We start from the raw sequence: 18,392 nt of genomic DNA on the forward strand, positions 1-18,392 counted from the left end.
GGTAGCACACACCTGTAATCCCATTTCTTGGGAGGCTGAGATAGGAGGATCACAGGTTCAAGGACAGCCTCAACAAGTAGACCCTGTTTCAGAATAAAATAGGGCTGGAGGTATAGCTCAAAGGTAGAATGCCCCTGTGGTCAATCCCTAGAAAAATGGACACTACACATACACACACAGAGAAATATTACAAATAAGTGAGGAAGAAAAATGTATTGATGTTTGTGAGATGAAATATTTTCTATATTATTTAAAAATAGATTGAATATTTTTCTGAATACCATCTTTCTTTTTTGTGGTACTGGGGATGGAACCCAGGGGTAGTTTTACCTCTGAGCTATACCTCCCATCCATATATGTGTGTGTGTGTGTGTGTGTGTGTGTGTGTGTGTGTGTGTGTGTGTAACCCAGGGGTAGTTTTACCTCTGAGCTATACCTCCCATCCGTGTGTGTGTGTGTGTGTGTGTGTATTTATTTTTTTGTGGTGGTGGTACTGGGGGTGGAACCCAGAGGCTTTCTACCTCTGGATTATACTTCCAGACCTTTTATATTTTATTTGGAAACAGGGTCTCACTAAGTTGCTGAGAGCCTCACTAAGTAGCTGAGGCTGGCTTCAAACCTGTACAATCCTCCTGTCTCAGTCTCCCAAGCATGGGGATTACAAGCATGCACCACCATGCCTGGCACTAGCCCTATTTTTTTAGTCTTTTTATGAAATAGGGTCTCACTGAGTTGTGAAGGGCCTTGCTAAATTGCTGAGGCTGCCCGCAAACCACGACCCTCCGGTCTCTGCTTCCCCAAGGCTGGGATTACAAGCGTGCGCCACTATGCCTGACTCAATCACTTCCTGTCTTTTTACATTCCCTTTCTTCTAGGTAATAAAAGGGCTGACGTATCTGAGGGAGAAGCACAAGATTATGCATAGAGGTAAGAAATTACTTGCTAGTTTTTACATTTTGAATTTCAACTGAAATCTAAAGGTTGTTGTATTCTGTCTTTTGTGTATTTTGTTTGGAGTAAAAGCTTTTTAATAGTCCGTCCTTCCTTCCTTCCTTCCTTCCTTCCTTCCTTCCTTCCTTCTTTCTCTTTCTTTCTTTCTTTCTTTCTTTCTTTCTTTCTTTCTTTCTTTCTTTCTTTCTTTCTTTCTTTCGTACTAGGGGTGGAACCCAGGGACTTTTCTACCTCCGGGCTATACTCACAGACCTATTTTATACTTTATTTGGAAACAGGGTCTCACCAAATTGCTGAGAGCCTCATTAAGTAGCTGAAGCTGGCTTTGAACCTGTGTGATCCACCTGTCTCAGCCTCCCAAGCGCTGGGATTATAAGCATGCGCCACCACGCCTGGCAATTTTGGGAAACAGGTTCTCTTAAGTCACCGCGGCTGGCTTTGAACCTGTGCGATCCTCCTGTCTCTGCCTCCTAATCGTGGGGATTACAAGCGTGCGTCACCATGCCTGGCATGTTTCTTTTTTTTTAATTTTAATTTTATTATTGGTGCATTGGAGTCATACTTTTTTTTTTTTTTGATGTGGCACTGGAGATGGAGCTTAAGGGCATTCTACCTCTAAGCCACACCCCTAGCCCTATTTTTATTCTTTATTTTGAAACAGGGTCTCACTAAATTGCAGAGGGCCTCACTAAATAGCTGAGGCCAGTTGTGAACCTGTGATCCTCCTGTCTTAGCCTCCCAAGTACTGGGATTACAAGAATGCTCTACCATGCCTGGCTTGGAGTCCTTCATTTTAATGGGGTACAAGATGTCAGAGGCATACCTGGATATATCACTCATTTAGCCCTTCATAATGTTATAATTCTTCTATTTTTCTTCCTTCCTCTTTTCTTTTCTCTTCTTTCCTTTCTTTCTCACTGGGTATTGAACTCACAGGCTCTCTACCTTTGAGCTACACATCCAGCCTGATTTTATTTCTTATTTGAAAATGGGGTCTCACTAGAATGAGGAGAGTCTTATTACTTGCTGAGGCTGTCCTTGAACCTGTGGTCCTCCTGTCTCAGCCTTTCAAGTACTAGGATTGTAGGTGTGGTGATTGAGGCAGCCTTCATAAAGTTTCTAATCTTCATTATAAGTCTTGTTTAGTGTGGTGATTGAGGTAGCAAGTCCTACCCTTATTTGGTCTTGATATGCTTGTGTTTCTTCCTCGTGTTGCTATGGACCTGCCCTGTGTGTGTGTGTGGTTTTTTTTAAAAATGGACAAATCTGTGTTCCTCCAAAAGGAGGAACTTTCGATCCTCCTATTTCAGCCTCCCAAGTACTGGGATTACAGGTGTGTACCACCACACCTTAAATTTTTATTTATTGTTAGTTATTTGCTGGAGATGGCGTAGTGATTATCTTATCTTTTGCTTTGGAGCAAACCCTCTCAAAACCTGGCAATAACTTAAACAGCAGTGATGTGTTACTGCCTTGCATTGTGTGGGTTAGCAGAATGTGATTGCCCTTCCATTGACAGGCTAAAGCCCTGGTTTCTTCCCAAGCGGTCTTTGGGTTTCTGTAGCAAAAGTCCACAAACCCCAGGACTCAAGCACCTCTCAAGCCTCTGTTTATGTCAGGTTTGTTGACATCCTGTTGGCCAAAGCAAGTCACACGATCAAGCCAAGATTCCAAAGCGATGCAAAGGTTCCATCTCTTGTAGGGAGGAGCTACAAAATATTGTGGCTCACAGGTTTCTCACAGTGATAAAAGCCCAAAATTCAAGTCTTGGCATTGTAATTTATTGTGCAGCCTTGGTTATATTATTTAACATCTCTAAAACACAGGAAAGTAGAGAAAACGGCATACCTAAAGGTTGTGAGGATTAAGAGAATGCAAAACTCTTAGAATAGTGCATGACACAGAGCAGCCACTTAATGTTATTGCTACTTGGCAGATGCATTAGTAAAGGTTCATTCTCTCTTTCTACCAGGGATTGAAGTCAGGGATGCTCTCCCACTGCACTACATTGCCAGCCCTTTTTTATTTTTATTTTTTTTTCTAAATTTTTTTAATTTTTAATTTTTTTAATTTTTTGTGGTACTGGGGTTCCTGGAAACCCTTCTACCTTCAGGCTACACTACCAGACACCTATTTTTTATATTTTTATTTAGAAACAGGGTCTCTTAAGTGAGCAAGGCTGGCTTCAAACCTGTGCAATCCTCCTGTCTCCGATTCCCAAGCGCGGGGATTACAAGCGTGCACCACTATGCCCGGCATTCCTTTTTATTTTGAAACATGATCTCATTAAGTTGTGGAGAGCCTCACTAAGTGGCTGAGGCTGTCCACCATAAGCACTCACCACGCCCGGCTACCCTACTCACTTCTGTGGGCAGGTCGGCACTGGTTTTCAAGTCTAGCATGCAGAGGTGACACTCAGGCTTTTAAGGTATTAGGTTGAAAGTGATTTTTAGATGTGCTCTGCTCTAAGTAAAATTTATGTACAGAGAAAACTTGTAACACAAGTTGCTCTGAGGCAGTTCTTTGCTTTTGCAGAGCATTTACTATAATATTCTTCACAGATAAATTCTCATAGAAGCTTCAAAGAGGCAAGCAAATTACATCAATTTGATTCAAACATAAATTACTTTTTTAGTGAAAAGTTATAATAATGGTATTTGGAGGAAGACCCAATGTTTTCAGGTACCATTTGGGTACGTTTTTCCAAGTAGGTGGTAGTCCTGGTCCTAATGAGATACCTCGCTTTGGTTGAACACGTGACTAGCTTTTCTACATGTTGATTGTATCCACACCAAATGAGAAGAATCTAGAGATAAATAGGTTCTCACTCTAATTTTTTTTTTCTTTTTTCTTCTTTGTGTTTCTGGGGATTGAATCCAGGGACACTCTACCTTTGAGCTCCCCCCTCAGTCCTATTTTATTTTTTATTTTTTTGAAACAGGGTCTCAGTAAGTTGTGGAAGGCCTTGATAAGTTTCTGAGGCTGGCCACAAACCTGAGAGCCTCCTTTCACAGCCTCCCAAGTACTGAGATTACAAATATGTCCCACCCTTTTTTGTAGTGTGGTACAGGGGTGAGGGAGTAGGGGACTGAGCCCAAAGAAACTGTCATTGAGCTATATCTCAGCCTTATTTATTTATTTATTTATTTATTTATTTATTTTTGTGGTACTGGAGATGGAACCCAGGGGCATTCTACCTTCAAGCTATACCCCGGCTCTATTTTTTATTCTTTATTTTGAAACAGGGCCTCACTAAGTAGTAGCTGAGGCTGTCCGCGAACCACGATCCTCCTGTCTCAGCCTCCCAAATGCTGGGATTATAAACGTGCGTCACTATGCCGGACTTAGCCTTTTTAATTTTTTTTAAATTATTTTTTATTTTTTATTTTTTTGCGGTCTGGGAATGGAACCCAGGGGCATTCGACTCCCTGTTATTTTTTTATTCTTTATTTTGGAACAGGGTCTCATTAAGTCGTGGAGGACCTCACTGAGTAGTTGAGGCTGTCTGCGAACTGCAGTCCTCTGGTCTCAGTCTCCCGAATGCTGGGATTACAAACTGGGATTACAAGCTTTCACCACCACACCTGCAGCCCTTTTTATTTTGAAACAAGGTTTCACTGTGTTACTGAAGCTGACCTGGAACTTGTGATTCTTCTGCTTCAGCCTCGCAAATACACACCACCACGCTTAGCATTGCTATTTCACCCAGGGGCATTCTACCTTCAGTCCTCCTGTCTCAGCCTCCCAAATGCTGGGGTTACAAGTATGCTGCACCACACCCAGCTCACACTCATTCTTGAGAGTGAGTTGACTCTGTCTTTATGGATCAGAAATTCTTGGGCGGGATAGGTGCAGCTGATGTTCCCAGTGCTAAAGCTCTGGCCAGCTATTCTGGATTTCGTCCATGATGAATTGGTCACCTGTGATGTGTTTGGTGTTGTACAGATCAGTGTATTCTGTCTCCCCTGGGTGTTCAAAGAGAGGAGCAATCTGTGTGACTCAGCTTGGTGTATATGGTTTGTGGGCCGTAGAGGATGTCTGTGAGGTTTGTGAGCCCTCTGAGAATATAAGTTTTTCCTAAAATCTCTGGGTGACATTCTGGGCATAGCCAAGCGTAGGTATGTGTATATCCTCCTCTATGTTTATTCACCTGTCTCCTCACAGTTTCTTTCCCCACCCAAGACAAGTAATTCATGTTTGTAAAATATTTACGGAGTACCTGCAAGTGCAGGCAACTGGTGAATCACTGCGGAGGCCATAAAGATGGATCTCAAGTGAATTGTTTCTTGAGGGGAGGAGCTTTATCTCTAAATGACTCTAGTATATGGTGAAACATAACCAGTGTTATTTTTTTATGCATGAATCATTACCCTGCCAACTTTCAAATAGAATCTGATGTGACATAACTTATTAGAGTTCTTTGGTTGTATCAGAACTCACGAGAGAATATGTTGGCTTAAGTCATCATATGAAGTCTGAAGGCAGGGGTGAAGGTGGGGTCAAAACGACAGCCTCAGGACTCGAACGCCTCCGGGCTCTGCTCGTGCTTCTGTGGGTTTCCCCTTCAGGCAGACTGGCTTCACTCATGATGTGATGGACTTCATTGACCCCACTCACATCTAGGCCTTGTGCTCTGCCCCAGAGGAATAGCCCCGCACACTTCCCAGCTTCCAGATCTGGGCCTGGCCCCCGGGCTGGCTCTCACTGGCTCTGGTGGGAATTCCTGCCCACGCCAGACACGGTGCCCAGGAGACTCGAGTGGTCTGGTGGTCTACCCTGGTTATATACTCACCAACTGTGATAGGATAGATGGAGCCTCTTGATTGACACCATAGCAAAAACATTTGTTGTTTGAGAAGTATGAACCCTAGAATGAAAGATAGGGACTTTGTTATGAGAAGATAGGGGAAAGGATTAGATGCTAAAAGTAAGCAAAAAAAAAAAAAAAAGTAGGGGTGAGGGGTTAATTCAGTGGTAGGGTGCATGCTTAGCATGTGCAAGGTCTTGGGTTTCCATCCTTAGCACCCAAGGAAAAAAGAACAAAGCTTTTCTGTGACAAATACTTTTAAGCATTGTGTCAAGAAGACAAAAACTGCCAACACAAGATCAAAACAATAATCAAAGCTAGGCATGGTGACACAGCCTATATTCCTAGTACTTGGAAGGCTGAGACAGGAGGATTACAGTTTTGAGGATAGTTTCAGCAACTTAGTGAGACCCTGTTTCAAAATAAAAAATAAAATGGGCCTGGGGTGGGGGGTAGCTCAGAGGTAGGATGACCTCAGTTCCCTCCCACACACATGTACATTGTCAGCTCTGAGCTCTTGAGGACAGTGTGCTAAATGACATACCGACCCTGGAGCTTGAGAAGATAGCACTTCGACAACGAAAAGAGGAGAAGGAGGGAAAATTTAGCCACAAAAATTTCTGTGTAGTCTTTCCATTTACCGTGGAAAGTCATAAATCAGGCAGCTAAAGCTGAACCAAGTAGTTCAGGTCTCAGTTTAGGGCTGGAAGTGGAGAGGTGCCCCATGCAGCTTGGTCTCATGCTGTTTAGAGCAGTGATTTACACTGCCAGCCTGCCATTCTTAGCCTACTCTAATTATCAAGGGCTTATTTTGATCAAGACCCTGAAGAAGCATTTCATGATTTAGATCAATAAGGAGTTCGTACAATTTAACCTATAAATTTTTTCTGCCTTGGAGTCCCTAGCTGATAAAGATCAATATGTGCTAAGAACAGTTTTAAATTATGCCTTAACTTGTTTTTCTTTTCCTTTGTGTCAGATGAAATAGCCTGATCTTTATGCCTGGTATTGAATTAGTAGCCTGGGCCTGTAGGAGTACTGAGAGGTTTTTCAGGAGGACACTGATAATTTGAGCAAGCGATCCATGGCTCATACCAGAATAGCTTATTCCTTGGGCCATCATGTTTAGAATGCACTCCAAAGGAGTTCCTGGTTGCTAGGGTAGAGAGTTATATAAAAGCAGGGCTTTCAGGTCAGAAGGAGACTTAAAACTTCTGTAGACCCTATAGGAGAATTTTCAGTTCCCGTGCCCTGTAAGAACCGAGTCTGCTCATGACTACCGGGGTCCTCAGCAGTGGGTAGGGTCTCAGCCTCTAAATTCTTCATGTGGCTTCATTCAGCCTGGTTGGCACTGGTAGGCAAGTCCTGAAGAACACAAATGTGCTTTTGTCTTGGTGTTTTATACCTGTTTGTAGAATATGTGAATTTCTGAGCAGCTTCTTCTGTAGCCTTGGTTTTTCTGTCATCTTGCAAGGCTTTCCTGAGCAGAAAGTCAGGGTGGCCTTTGCCTCCCTCAGCTGCCCAGCCTAAGGCTGCAAACCGGGTTCTTTCCTGAGCATAGTCTGTCTGTGTGTGCAGAAGCATACCATCTGCTCCTTGAACTGTAAGCGTCTGCCCATCGTATCCATGTAGTGGCCCTTGCTTTGCCCAAAACGTATCCCATAGCTATGTGGACAGTAGTTTCAAGGGAACAATAATTTTACAGGGAGACGGTCTAGACTTTGCCCTCCCTTACAGAAAGAGGAACAGTGGCTGATGAGTAGCTGGAATCCAGTGTGCTGGTCTCTTGGTTAGAAATGTCTTGTGGGCATGGCGATGCATGCCTGTAATCCCAGTACTGGAGAGGCTGAGATAGGAAGTCACAGGTTTGAAGCCAGCCTCAGCAATTTAGGAGGCTCTCAGCTTCTTGGTGAGACACTGTTTACAAATAAAAAATGAAACAGGTTAGGGGTGTAGCTCAGAGGTAGAATGCCCCTGGGTTCAATCTCCAGCACCACACTCATACGAAAAAGAATTACGAGTATTTCTTTCTAGAATTACCTCTTGTGCTAGACTCACAGATTATAGTCCAGATGAGTTAGTCTCTAAGTTCCTCATGAGGCAGACAGGACTGGATGTCAGGAGCACTCAGGACCAGCCAGGCACCATCAGGTAAGGAATCAGGTCTTCCTGCCTGACACCCCAGGGAAGGCAAAAAGGTACAGTAGTTGTGGGTACAACTAGTGAATGGTGGAGCCAGGATTCAAACACTAGCTCTGCCTGCTTTAAAGGTGGTGCTACTGTTTCCACACCATACAAATGGTGTATTTAATAATGTAATTTATGGTAAGAATCAGAGTGTTAAGCTTGTTAGTAAACCTGAATTAAGCTCGGTGTGGTGGTACATGCCTGCAATCCTAGTAGTTGGGAGGCTAAGACAGGAGGATCACACATTCATAGCCAGCCTCAGCAACTTGGTGAGGCCCTTTGTAATTTAGTGAGACCCTGTTTCAAAAATAAAATGGGAACTGGGTTTTGTGGCAGACACTAGTAATCCCAGTGTTTGGGAGGCTGAGACAGAAGGATAGCAGGTTCGTGGCCAGCATCTTATGTTTACCAAGGTCCTCGGCAGCTTAGTGAGACCCTGTTTCAAGATAAAGAAAAAAAGGCCGGGCGTGGTGGTGCACACTTGTAATCCCCGCGCTTGGGAGGCGGAGACAGGAGGATCGCGCAGGTTCGAAGCCAGCCGCGCTCACTGGCTTAGGAGACCCTGTTTCCAAATAAAAAAGTATAAAAAATAGGTCTGGGAGTTTAGCCCGGAGGTAGAAGGGCTTCCAGGAACCCCAGTACCACCAAAAAAATAAAATAAAGAGAAAAAAAATAGGGGGCCAGGCAGGGTGGCACACACTTGTAATCCCAGCATTTGGGAGGCTGGGACAGGAGGATCGCGGTTGGTGGACAGCCTTAGCTAATACTTAGTGAGGCCCTTTGCAACTCAGTGAGACCCTGTTTCAAAATAAAGAATAAAAAATAGGACTGGGGGTGTAGCTTGGAGGTCGAATGCCACTGGGTTCCATCCCCAGTAGTGGGGAGGATAGGACTGAGGGCATATCTTGGAGGTAAAATGCCCCTGTGGGGTAGCCAGAGAGGTAGAATGCCCCTGGGCTCAATTCCCAGTAACCCCAACAAAACCAAAACAGCAAACAAAAAAACTTGAATTAGATCAATTTAGATAATTCAGAAGTCTTTTTTTTTTTTTTTTAACTTAGTTAACCAAATCTCCGAAAGGACAAAGGTGTGGCTGCCCAAAGTGTGAATTGTGTCAAGGGGCTCAGATGCCATTGGCTCTCATACCCAGGAGGTGTTCTTAGCTCTTTCCCTCCTTTGTCTTTTGTGTGTGGTACTAGGGATGGAACCCAGTGTCATTGTACCTCTGAGCTACATCCCCAGCCCTGTTTTATTCTTTTATTTGAAGACAGAGTCTCACTGAGTTGCAGAGGAGCCTTACTATGTAGCTGAGGTTGTCCGCAAACTGCCATCCTCCAGCCTCCCAAGTACTGGGGCTACAAGTGTGCACCACCACATTCAGCTTTTGTCTGTTTTTGGTATTGATGCTATTTTCTCAGGCCAGAGGTCTCTACTGCAACCGTTGCTTCTGGCTTCACAGTCTTGTTACCAGAGAGGAAAGGGCTTTTCCCTGACTGGGGTTAGGAATTTCTGATGAAGAACTTTTGACCAGACTCCAGTGGGTCAGGTTCCCTAGACTTGCTGGCTGGGGGATGGGAACCATTAGTGGCCCGGTGTGGGTGGGCCTGCTCTGTGTCATCCTTACTTGGAGCCCTTAGGAGGCGTGAGAAAGGATTGTCTCCCCCAAAGCAGTGTACATAGAGGGGAGATGGGTCTCCTCAGTAGACTGAACACCAATTGCTTGTCTCGTGTACCTGACATCTGTCCTTAAAGCTAGACGGAATGGACTCCTGGCCTCTTTTCTGGTGAATTATGCTGAGCTGTGACCCAGGCACAAATAGGGCTTTTCTTTGGTGGAGCTTGGGTCACCATAAATGCACTGACCTTATTAGAAATTTTGTCCATTTAAAAATTAATGGAGCTGGGCGTGGTGGCACACTCTTGTAATCCCTGCGCTTGGGAGGCTGAGACAGGAGGATCGCACGGGTTCGAAGCCAGCCTCAGCTACTTAGTGAGGCTTTCAGCAACTTAGTGAGACCCTGTTTCCAAATTAAATATAAAAAGAAAAAAGGTCTGGGAGTATAGCCCGGAGGTAGAAAGCCCTTGGGTTCCACCCCCAGTACCACCAAAACAAACAAACAAACAAATAAAAATTAATGGATTTCAAGACGGGTGTGGTGGTGCACGCTAGTAATCCCAGCGCTTGGGAGGCTGAGACAGAAGGATCTCAAAGGTTTCAAGCCAGCCTCAGCTATTGAGTTAGGCTCTCAGCAAGTTAGTGAGACCCTGTTTCCAAATAAAGTATAAAATAAGTCTGGGAGTATAGCCTGAAGGTAGAAAGTCTCTGGGTTCCATCCCCAGTACCACAAAAAATAAATTAATGGATTTTAGCCAGTTGCAGGGGTGTATGCCCATACTCCCAGTACTTGGGACACTGAGACAGGAGGATCTGGGTTTGTGGCCAGGCTCAGCTACTTAGGCTCTCTGCAACTTAGTGCGACTCTGTTTCAAAATAAAGAATAAAAAATAGGGCTGGGGATGTCACTCAGAGATAGAATACCCTTGGGTTTCATCCCCTGCACTACAGAAGAAAAAAAGAAAAAAGAAAAAAATTAACAGATTTCTCTTTTTTCCTTTGCCTTAGTCTTTTTTTCCTCCCTCTCTTCCTGCTGAGCAAAATTAGCTTTCATCAGGCCAAAACAGGTTTTAGCTAATTTCCCTTCTTGCATCGCATATGATTATGTATCCAACTTAGTCAACATGGTTTTCCTGTCAGTAGGTGGTTGATTGGCTTGTGAGACCTGCATGTCTGCTCCTCTTTTCTTCTGAGGAGCCCACATAGTCTCAGGGGAAATACGCAGTCATCTTAAGTGCAAGGTGACTTCTTCATCTTTGGCAAGGGACTTTGCTGTGGAGCCTTGGTTTCCCTATCCCTAAAGTGGACCTTGCTGGGTGTGGTAGCATATGCCTATAATCTCATTACTCGAGAGACTGAGACAGGAGGCTTACAGATTCAAAGCCCATCTTGGTAATTTAGTGAGACCCTATTTTCAAAATAAAAAGGGCTAGGAGTGTAGCTTAGATCGTCCCTGGGATCAACACACACACGCACGCATGCACGCACGCACGCACGCGCGCGCGCCAAATGCTACTTTGGGGTCCTTAGAAATGAGAGATTAAGGAATCAATCTCAGGTCCCTAAACTTCCCTTTACTGTCCCACTTCCCCCCCTTATCATCCTGCCCCCGCTCTCTCCTTCTCTCCTCATCCCTCTCCTCTGAGTGTAACCCTTATATCTTTTGCTGTGGCTTTCATTACACCTGTTTTCAAAATGGAGACTACTTCTTGGAATGGTGTGTGGGAACAGAAGCAACTCCTGAACCACAGTTGCAACATCATGCCATGTTTAAGTGTCACAGTTTCTGCTCCTATTGGTTCAGGGATGAGCAGAGAGGGAGGGGTGCATGAGGACAGAGAAAGTGAGCAGTGCAAAGCCAAGGAATCTTAGAGAGCAAAGGGCCCAAAACCCGGAAAATGCAGTTGCTGGGCTTGCTTGTAAAATTCTTGAAGGTGGAGGGGATACATCGTTGTTTGATAGGACCTGAGGTATGCTCCTCCTAAGCTCACTGTTTGAACTTGATTGTTAATCAGAAGGAGGTGGGAAACAAGCTCTGGCTCCCGCTGCTCCTGGAGGCTCTTGGAGTCAAGATTTGTCAAGTAGAATGAGTTGGTGCCTAGAGAAGCATCACTTCCTAAACCTGAGCAGAAAATATTTCAAGTCTGATCCCATTCCCAGAAAGAGAGCTTATTGCCTCTGTGATGTGACTTCTTCCCTAGCCACACTTACTTAGGACTTTTTTGAACCTTTGGGGCACAGCTCCTGGTGGCTTGCCAAGAGCTCCGTTGTCTGGCTTTGACTGTGGGCTCTGGAGACAGCACTCCATCAGCAATTTAGAGCGCAAGCAGCCTTGTACTACTTATACACTGTGGCGCCTCCGCTCTGAGCCTCGGTGCTCCTCACCTGTGCACAGGGAGCCCTGATGCTTCCTTCACACCATTCTTATGGTTAAAGAAGGAAACATGTTCACCAGCTTGACATAGCAGGTGCCCGTCAGCCAGAGCAGTGTGGCTGCTCCCTTCTGTTGGTTAGCTTTCCCTAATCTTTCAGCTGCATTTATTTTCACTGGGAAGGGGAGTGGAGGAGAGAGGTGGAGCCTTTTATCAGCTCTCTAGGGAAAGGATGTTTGGGTGGGAAAAGAGGGTACAGGCAATACTAATTGAAGGATTTGAGATTTTCTCTGAATTTTAATTATCTTTGCTTCTTAATTAGCTCCCTGAGGCCACAGCTAGCTGAGGTTACCTCTTATGCAGCCTGTGGCTTAGTTTATACAGGTCATATTCCTTTTCCTTCCATTTTTCCATCCTTAGAGAAGGGCTCTTGAGGATTTGCCAAAGATACTAAAAATAAATAAATAAATAAATAAATAAATAAATAAATAAAACCTAAAGTTAGCTGGGCGTGGTGGCGCATGCTTGTAATCCCTGCCCTTGGGGGGCTGAGACAGGAGGATCGCACAGGTTGAAGCCAGCCTCAGCTACTTAGTGAGGCTCTCAGCAACTTAGTGAAACCCTGTTTCCAAATAAAATATAAAATAGGTCTGGGAGTATAGCTTGGAAGTAGAAAGCCTCTGGGTTCCACCCCCAGTACCCCCCCCAAGAAAATAAATAAATAATTAAAAAATAAAAAGTTGCCGGGTGTGGTGGCGCACGCTTGTAATCCCCGCACTTGGGAGGCGGAGACAGGAGGATCAGGCAGGTTCGAAGCCAGTTGCGCTGGGTTAAGAGACCCTGTTTCCAAATAAAAAAGTATAAAATAGGTCTGGGAATGTAGCCCAGAGGTAGACAGGCTTCCAGGAACCCCAGTACCACCAAAATAAACAAGCAAACAAATAAACAAATAAAATAAAAATAAAACCTAAATAAAAAATGGAGCTGGGTGTGTGGCTCAGAGGTAGAATGCCTCTAGGTTCCATCCCCAGTACCACCAAAAAAAAAAAAAAAAAAAAAAAAATTTATTTGGGCCAGGCATGGTGGTACAGGCCTGTAATCTCTGTACTTGGGAAACTGATAGGAGGACCACAGGTTTGAGGACAGCCTCAGCAAGTAGTGAGACTCTCATCAACCTAACAAGACCCTGTTTCAAAATAGAATTTAAAAAATAAGGCTGGGGGTGTAGCATGGAGGTAGAAATGCCCTTAGGCTTGATCTAATACCCCCCCATCTCATTTGGGCCCGAGGGTATATCTCAGTGGTAGAAGAATACCTACCTAAGCATGCTCAAATTCCTGATTTTGATTTCCCACTTCACAAAACAAAGATATATTTAAAATCTTATTTGTCTTTTTTTTTGGGGGGGTGGTACTGGGGCTGGAACCCAGGGGCATTCTACCTCCAGGCTATACCCCCAGCCCTATTCTTGGGGCTGAGGGTGGCTGGCCTCAAACCACGATCCTACTGTCTCAGCCTACCAAATGCTGCATTTATAAGCATGTGTCATCACACCTGGCTTCATTTGTCTTTTAACAATTATTTTATTTTATGATACTGGAAATTAAACCCAGGGGCATTTTATCTCTGAGCTATATACCCTCAGCCCTTTTTATTATTTATTTCATTTTATTTTGTGATATTGGCAATTGAACTCAGGCATTCTACCATTGAGCTACACCCAAGCCCTATTTTTTATTTTTTTTTGAAACAGAGTCTCACTAAATAGCTGAGGCTGGCCGAGAACCTGTGATCCTCCTGTCTCAGCCTCCCAAGTACTGGGATTACAAGCATGTTACAGGCCACCATGCCCAGCCATTTCCTGTCTTTAAAACACAGGGTTTGCCCCGTTGCAGACAAGCCAGCCTGGCTTCTGTGTGTCACTCAGCTTGCTGATCTGTGGGCTGTGCCTCTGGCCCTGCTTACCCACTGCCACACCTCTATTGCCCTTCTGCTCCTCAGTGCCCGCCTTCTCCCATCCCATTGGAAACAACCAGTGTGGCTTCGTTTAATATTACCTATGCTGAATAGAACGAAGAGAGCCGGACGCAGGGAATCCACGAGAGCCTTGCTGTGCGCCTGGTCCCATCTGACTTGGCAGCCAGGCAGGCGGGCTGGCATCCCCCGGGGGCCCTGACCCAGGTCCTGGGGAGACTGTAGACCATGCGTCTGTCTGTGCTCTCACCTGCGTCCATGCACATGTGTTTGTTGGCTTCCATGTTCTGGCCTTGAAGACAGACAGGGACTCATTGCTCAGCTCAGGCTCTCTATAGAAGTGTTTGTAGAATAAACAAGTGTCCCCTGTATTGTTGTATCCAAACCTCTTGCTGTAAAGGGCTACAAAATGTACTTGGTAGCTGAGCGTGGTGGCGCACACTTGTAATCCCAGCGCTTGGGAGGCTGAGACGGGAGGATTGCACAGGTTTGAAGTCAGCCTCAGCTATTTAGTGAGGCTCCCAGCAATTTAGTGAGACCCTACTTCCAAATAAAGTATAAAATAGGTCTGGGAGTATAGCCTGGAGGTAGAAAATCCCCTGGGTTCCACTCCCAGTGCCACCAAAAAAAAAAAAAAAAAAAAAAAAAAAAAAAAAGAAAGAAAGAAAGAAAGAAAGAAAGAAAGAAAGAAAAAGAAAAAACGCACTCCGTAAAATTTAGGGAGATTTGAACAGTGGTTATTTCTAGGGCAGAAAATTTTAGAGAGGATAGCACTTTCTTCCATTTGGCTTTTCATAAAGCCTTGTTCTTTTTGTTTGTTTATTTTGTTTCATTTTTGTGTGCTGGGGATCAAACCCAGGAATTTGCACATGCTAGGCAGGTGCTGTCTTTGTGCTGTATCTCCAACCCCTGTTCCTGTCTTTTTTTTTTTTGTACTGGGAATTGGATCCAAGGGCATTCTACCTCTGAGCTACATCCCCAGAACTAGTTTTAATCTTTTTATTTTGAGACAAAGTCTCAGTTGCAGAAGACTTACAAGTTGCTGAGGCTAGCCTCAAACCTGTGATCCTTCTGTCTCAGCCTCCCATGTACTGGGATTACAAGTGTGTACCAACAACACGCTTGGCTTTCCTGCTCATTTTTTAAGGAAGGAGGGATTACTCATTGTTACAGAGAATGAGCAGGATTGGGCATCCCCTCTAGCTCCTGTGGGAGCTTCCTAGGGAAGCCGGTGAGCCTGGGGCCTGCTGCTCTAGATGCTTTCTCACGAATGCAGTGCGGTCCAGTGGTGGCTGGACCCCTCTCTCATCGCCTCTTCATCCCAGGGCCTGGAGCGGGCCTTGGGAAGTGGAGACAGGAGGCCTAGAGTTTGAATTACCTCTGAGGGTTCTGCCAGGACGTGTGGGAGGGAGCCTAGATCTCCCTGCACTCCAGGAGCCAGGTCGCACCCTAAGTTGGGAAGGGGACTCTGAAAAGCTAGGCACTAGAAGTGGAGGTGAGACTGAGATGGGAGGAGGACTTTCCAGGAGAAGACAGGAGGCGAGACCCTTGCACAGGCGTGGTTAGAGGAGCAGGCCAGCTGCCGGGGAGACACCGTGGAGAGGGAATGAAGAAGTGATGGAGGCCGAAGGGCTGGGCTCTGCTCTGAGGCAGACGGCCACAGCAGGCTCTGTGCAGGGGCCGCCCCAGGAGGGCGTTCTGGTTGAAGGAAGATGCTGGGGAAAGGAGCCGTGTGGGAGTGGCTTGCTTCTGTGTACGTGTGAGATGCTGATGAAGGCCGGGAAGTGACTCTCTGAGCTGCGACTCAGCTTCTGTTCTGCTCCCAGAGAAGAAGAATCAGGCTTGGCTGGGGCCTCTTTTTTTTTTTTTTTTTTAAATCTGTATTACTAGGGATTGAACCCAGATGCAGTCTACCTGTAGGCCACATTTCCCAGCCCTCCCCCTCTTATTTCCAGTACTGGAAATTGAACCCAGGGGCATTTTGCCTCCGAACTATAGCCCCCCGTACTATTTTATATTCTTTATTTTGAAACAAGGTCTCACTAAGTTGCAGAGGGCCTCACTAAGTAGCCGAGGCTGGCTGGAAACCCCAAATCCTCCTGTCTCAGCCTCCCAAGTACTGGATTACAAGTGTGCCCCACCATGCCTGGTCCCCTAGCCCTTTTTATTTTGTATTTTAAACAGGGTCTTGCTAAGTTGCTGAGGGTCTTTCTGAGTTGCTGAGGCTGGCCTCAAACCTGTGACCTTTCTGTCTCAGCCTCCCAGGTGCTGGGATTGCAGGCATGTGCCCTGGTGCATGGCTGAGGGGCCTTCTTGAGGTGGGGATGGATGGAGGTTGCAGCCTGGGCAGCAGCGGCACTGGCTCCAGTGAGGAGGGGCCGTGTGCGGTGCACCTGTGGTAAGCCAGCGACGCCCACAGGGTCCCCCTCCTCTCCAGCTCATTGATCTCTGCAGTTCCTCAGGCTCTGCGCTTCCCTGGAGTGGGTGCGGGAAGCTGGCACTGACAGCTGGGGGAGGAAGGCAGTGTTATGTAAGTTTGAACAAGGAGGTTTGCTTGCCATGTGAATAGAAATCAGATGCAGGGATAGGAAAGGAGGCAGGCAGCCACTCCTGAGCGCAGCTGCAGGCTGGAGAGGCGGTGAGCCAGCTGAGGAGGGCCCCCGGGCCAGGGGAGGGGCTGCTCTGCTGGGGAGAGAGTGGTGTCTGGCTCTGGTCTTGCAGGGCCTCCTGTGAAATCATTGTCTTTGTATTCCCACACATGGTGTGATCACGCTGATCCTGGTGTGCATCTTGTGATGTTTTGAGAGCCGCAGTTGTCACCACTTTGCTGACAGCACACCACATCGTAGGGAGGCAGAGCCGCTTGCTTAACACTGCATGGCGCAGGCCGCAGGGCCAGGTTGGAATACAGGCCCCTGCCAGTGTTCCTTCGCCAGTCCTTCTCTCTTGCTCTGAAACACAGTCTGACAGGCCCAGGAAGCGTCTGGGTGATGCTGTGGTCCGGCATGGGCACGAGGGCTGTGGCATGGGGCGGTGGTGTTCGAGTGCCTCCCTTGGGCTGTCCCGCAGTCCCCACAGCATGCCACACACCCAGTTCTCCCAGGCGGGGCCTGTGGTGCAGCATCGTGTCTCATACCCTGACGTATGCCCTCCAGGGGCTGTCCTCCGAGAGGCCTGTGATGCCAGAGCACCTCCTGCCAGCTGCTGCTCTCGGCTCTCTAGGAGGCCGCGCCACTCCCTCTCTGTCCAGGTCATGGTTCCGGTCCTCACAGGGCCCACTTTCACCACCCTCCACAGCAGCCCCTCACTCTCTGTGCCCTCAGGGAAAGAATTTTTATTTTCTTCATGACACATAAAGCTCCCTGCCATCACACGTTCCTTCACTGGTTTACTCATTGTCCCCTCACTAAAATGTAAGCTCCCTGACAGTGGGGCTTGGCCAGTTTTTTCACAGCGCTCTGCCTGGAGGCTGCAGGTGCCTGCGTGTGTTCCATTCTCGGTGACCAGGGCAGCCGAGGGGTCTGGTGGCAGGGCGAGTGGGAGATGGGTCCAGGTATCTGAAGTCTGGGCACTGCTTCCAGCATTCCGCAGTGTTTGCTCAGTGACCGCGAGCGAGCCCCTGGACGCCTTGGGCCTTTGGCCTTTTGCCTCCATCTTGAAACAGAGGGACCGGAGGCCTTCAAGATCATCCTGGCCTTCCCCTCGTTTCTTTGCAGGAGGTAGGGGTTGCTCAGAGCTTTGGAAGGCCCTGTGCTCCTCACTGAGGCCTGACCTGGATCAGTGCTGCGGGCGGCATGACAGGCCGAGGGCTGGTCTTAGACCACCATGGCTGTGTGTGTACACATGTGTGAATGCCAGCGAATGTGTACACAGTGAACTCATTTAACAAGGGGTTTAAAGTACCCACCATGTGCCAGGTAGTGTTCTAGCTCAGGGCGTAGAGTGGTGAGGCTGAAGGGGCTGGAGTCACCACCCTGGCTGGAGATGGCGCAGGGCCAGTGGGGCTAGCAGGGCAGAGGCTCACAAGGAGATGAGAGGGGGAATATTTTTTCAATTTACTCTTGAAAAGATAAATTTAGCCGGGCATGGTGGCGCACGCTTGTAATCCCCGCGCTTGGGAGGCGGAGACAGGAGGATCGCGCAGGTTTGAAGCCAGCCATGCTAGCTTAAGAGTCCCTGTTTCCAAATTAGAAAAGTATAAAATAGGTCTGGGAGTGTAGCCCAGAGGTAGAAGGGCTTCTAGGAACCCCAGTACCACAAAAAAAAAAAAGAAAAAAATGAAAGAAAGAAAGGAAGGAAGGAAGGAAGGACAAATTTAAGTAGACTTGTTAGGATTTAAGAATAAATAAATGTAAAGCCAGCCGTGGTGGCTCACACTTGTAATCCCACCATTTGGGAGGCTGAGACAGGAGGATCTGGTTCCCAAACAGCCTCAGCTACTTAGTGAGGCCCTTTGCAACTCAATGAGACACTGTTTCAAAATAAA

At 46.6% G+C, this 18,392-nt stretch overlaps 1 protein-coding gene across 1 annotated transcript in view; it reads left to right on the forward strand.

The window, feature by feature from the left end:
• The window catches only part of MAP2K1 (mitogen-activated protein kinase kinase 1), a gene marked incomplete at both ends in the record, with an annotated part of 98,657 nt that overhangs the window by 65,121 nt on the left and 15,144 nt on the right, over positions 1–18,392 (forward strand). Inside the window, one exon of the mRNA XM_080692788.1 lies at positions 876–927. Coding sequence (XP_080548914.1) covers positions 876–927 — 52 coding nt within the window. The remainder of the gene's footprint in view (positions 1–875; positions 928–18,392) is intronic.

The sequence above is a fragment of the Muscardinus avellanarius genome, assembly GCF_963383645.1.
Source record: "Muscardinus avellanarius genome assembly, chromosome: 3".
Lineage (NCBI taxonomy): Eukaryota > Metazoa > Chordata > Mammalia > Rodentia > Gliridae > Muscardinus > Muscardinus avellanarius.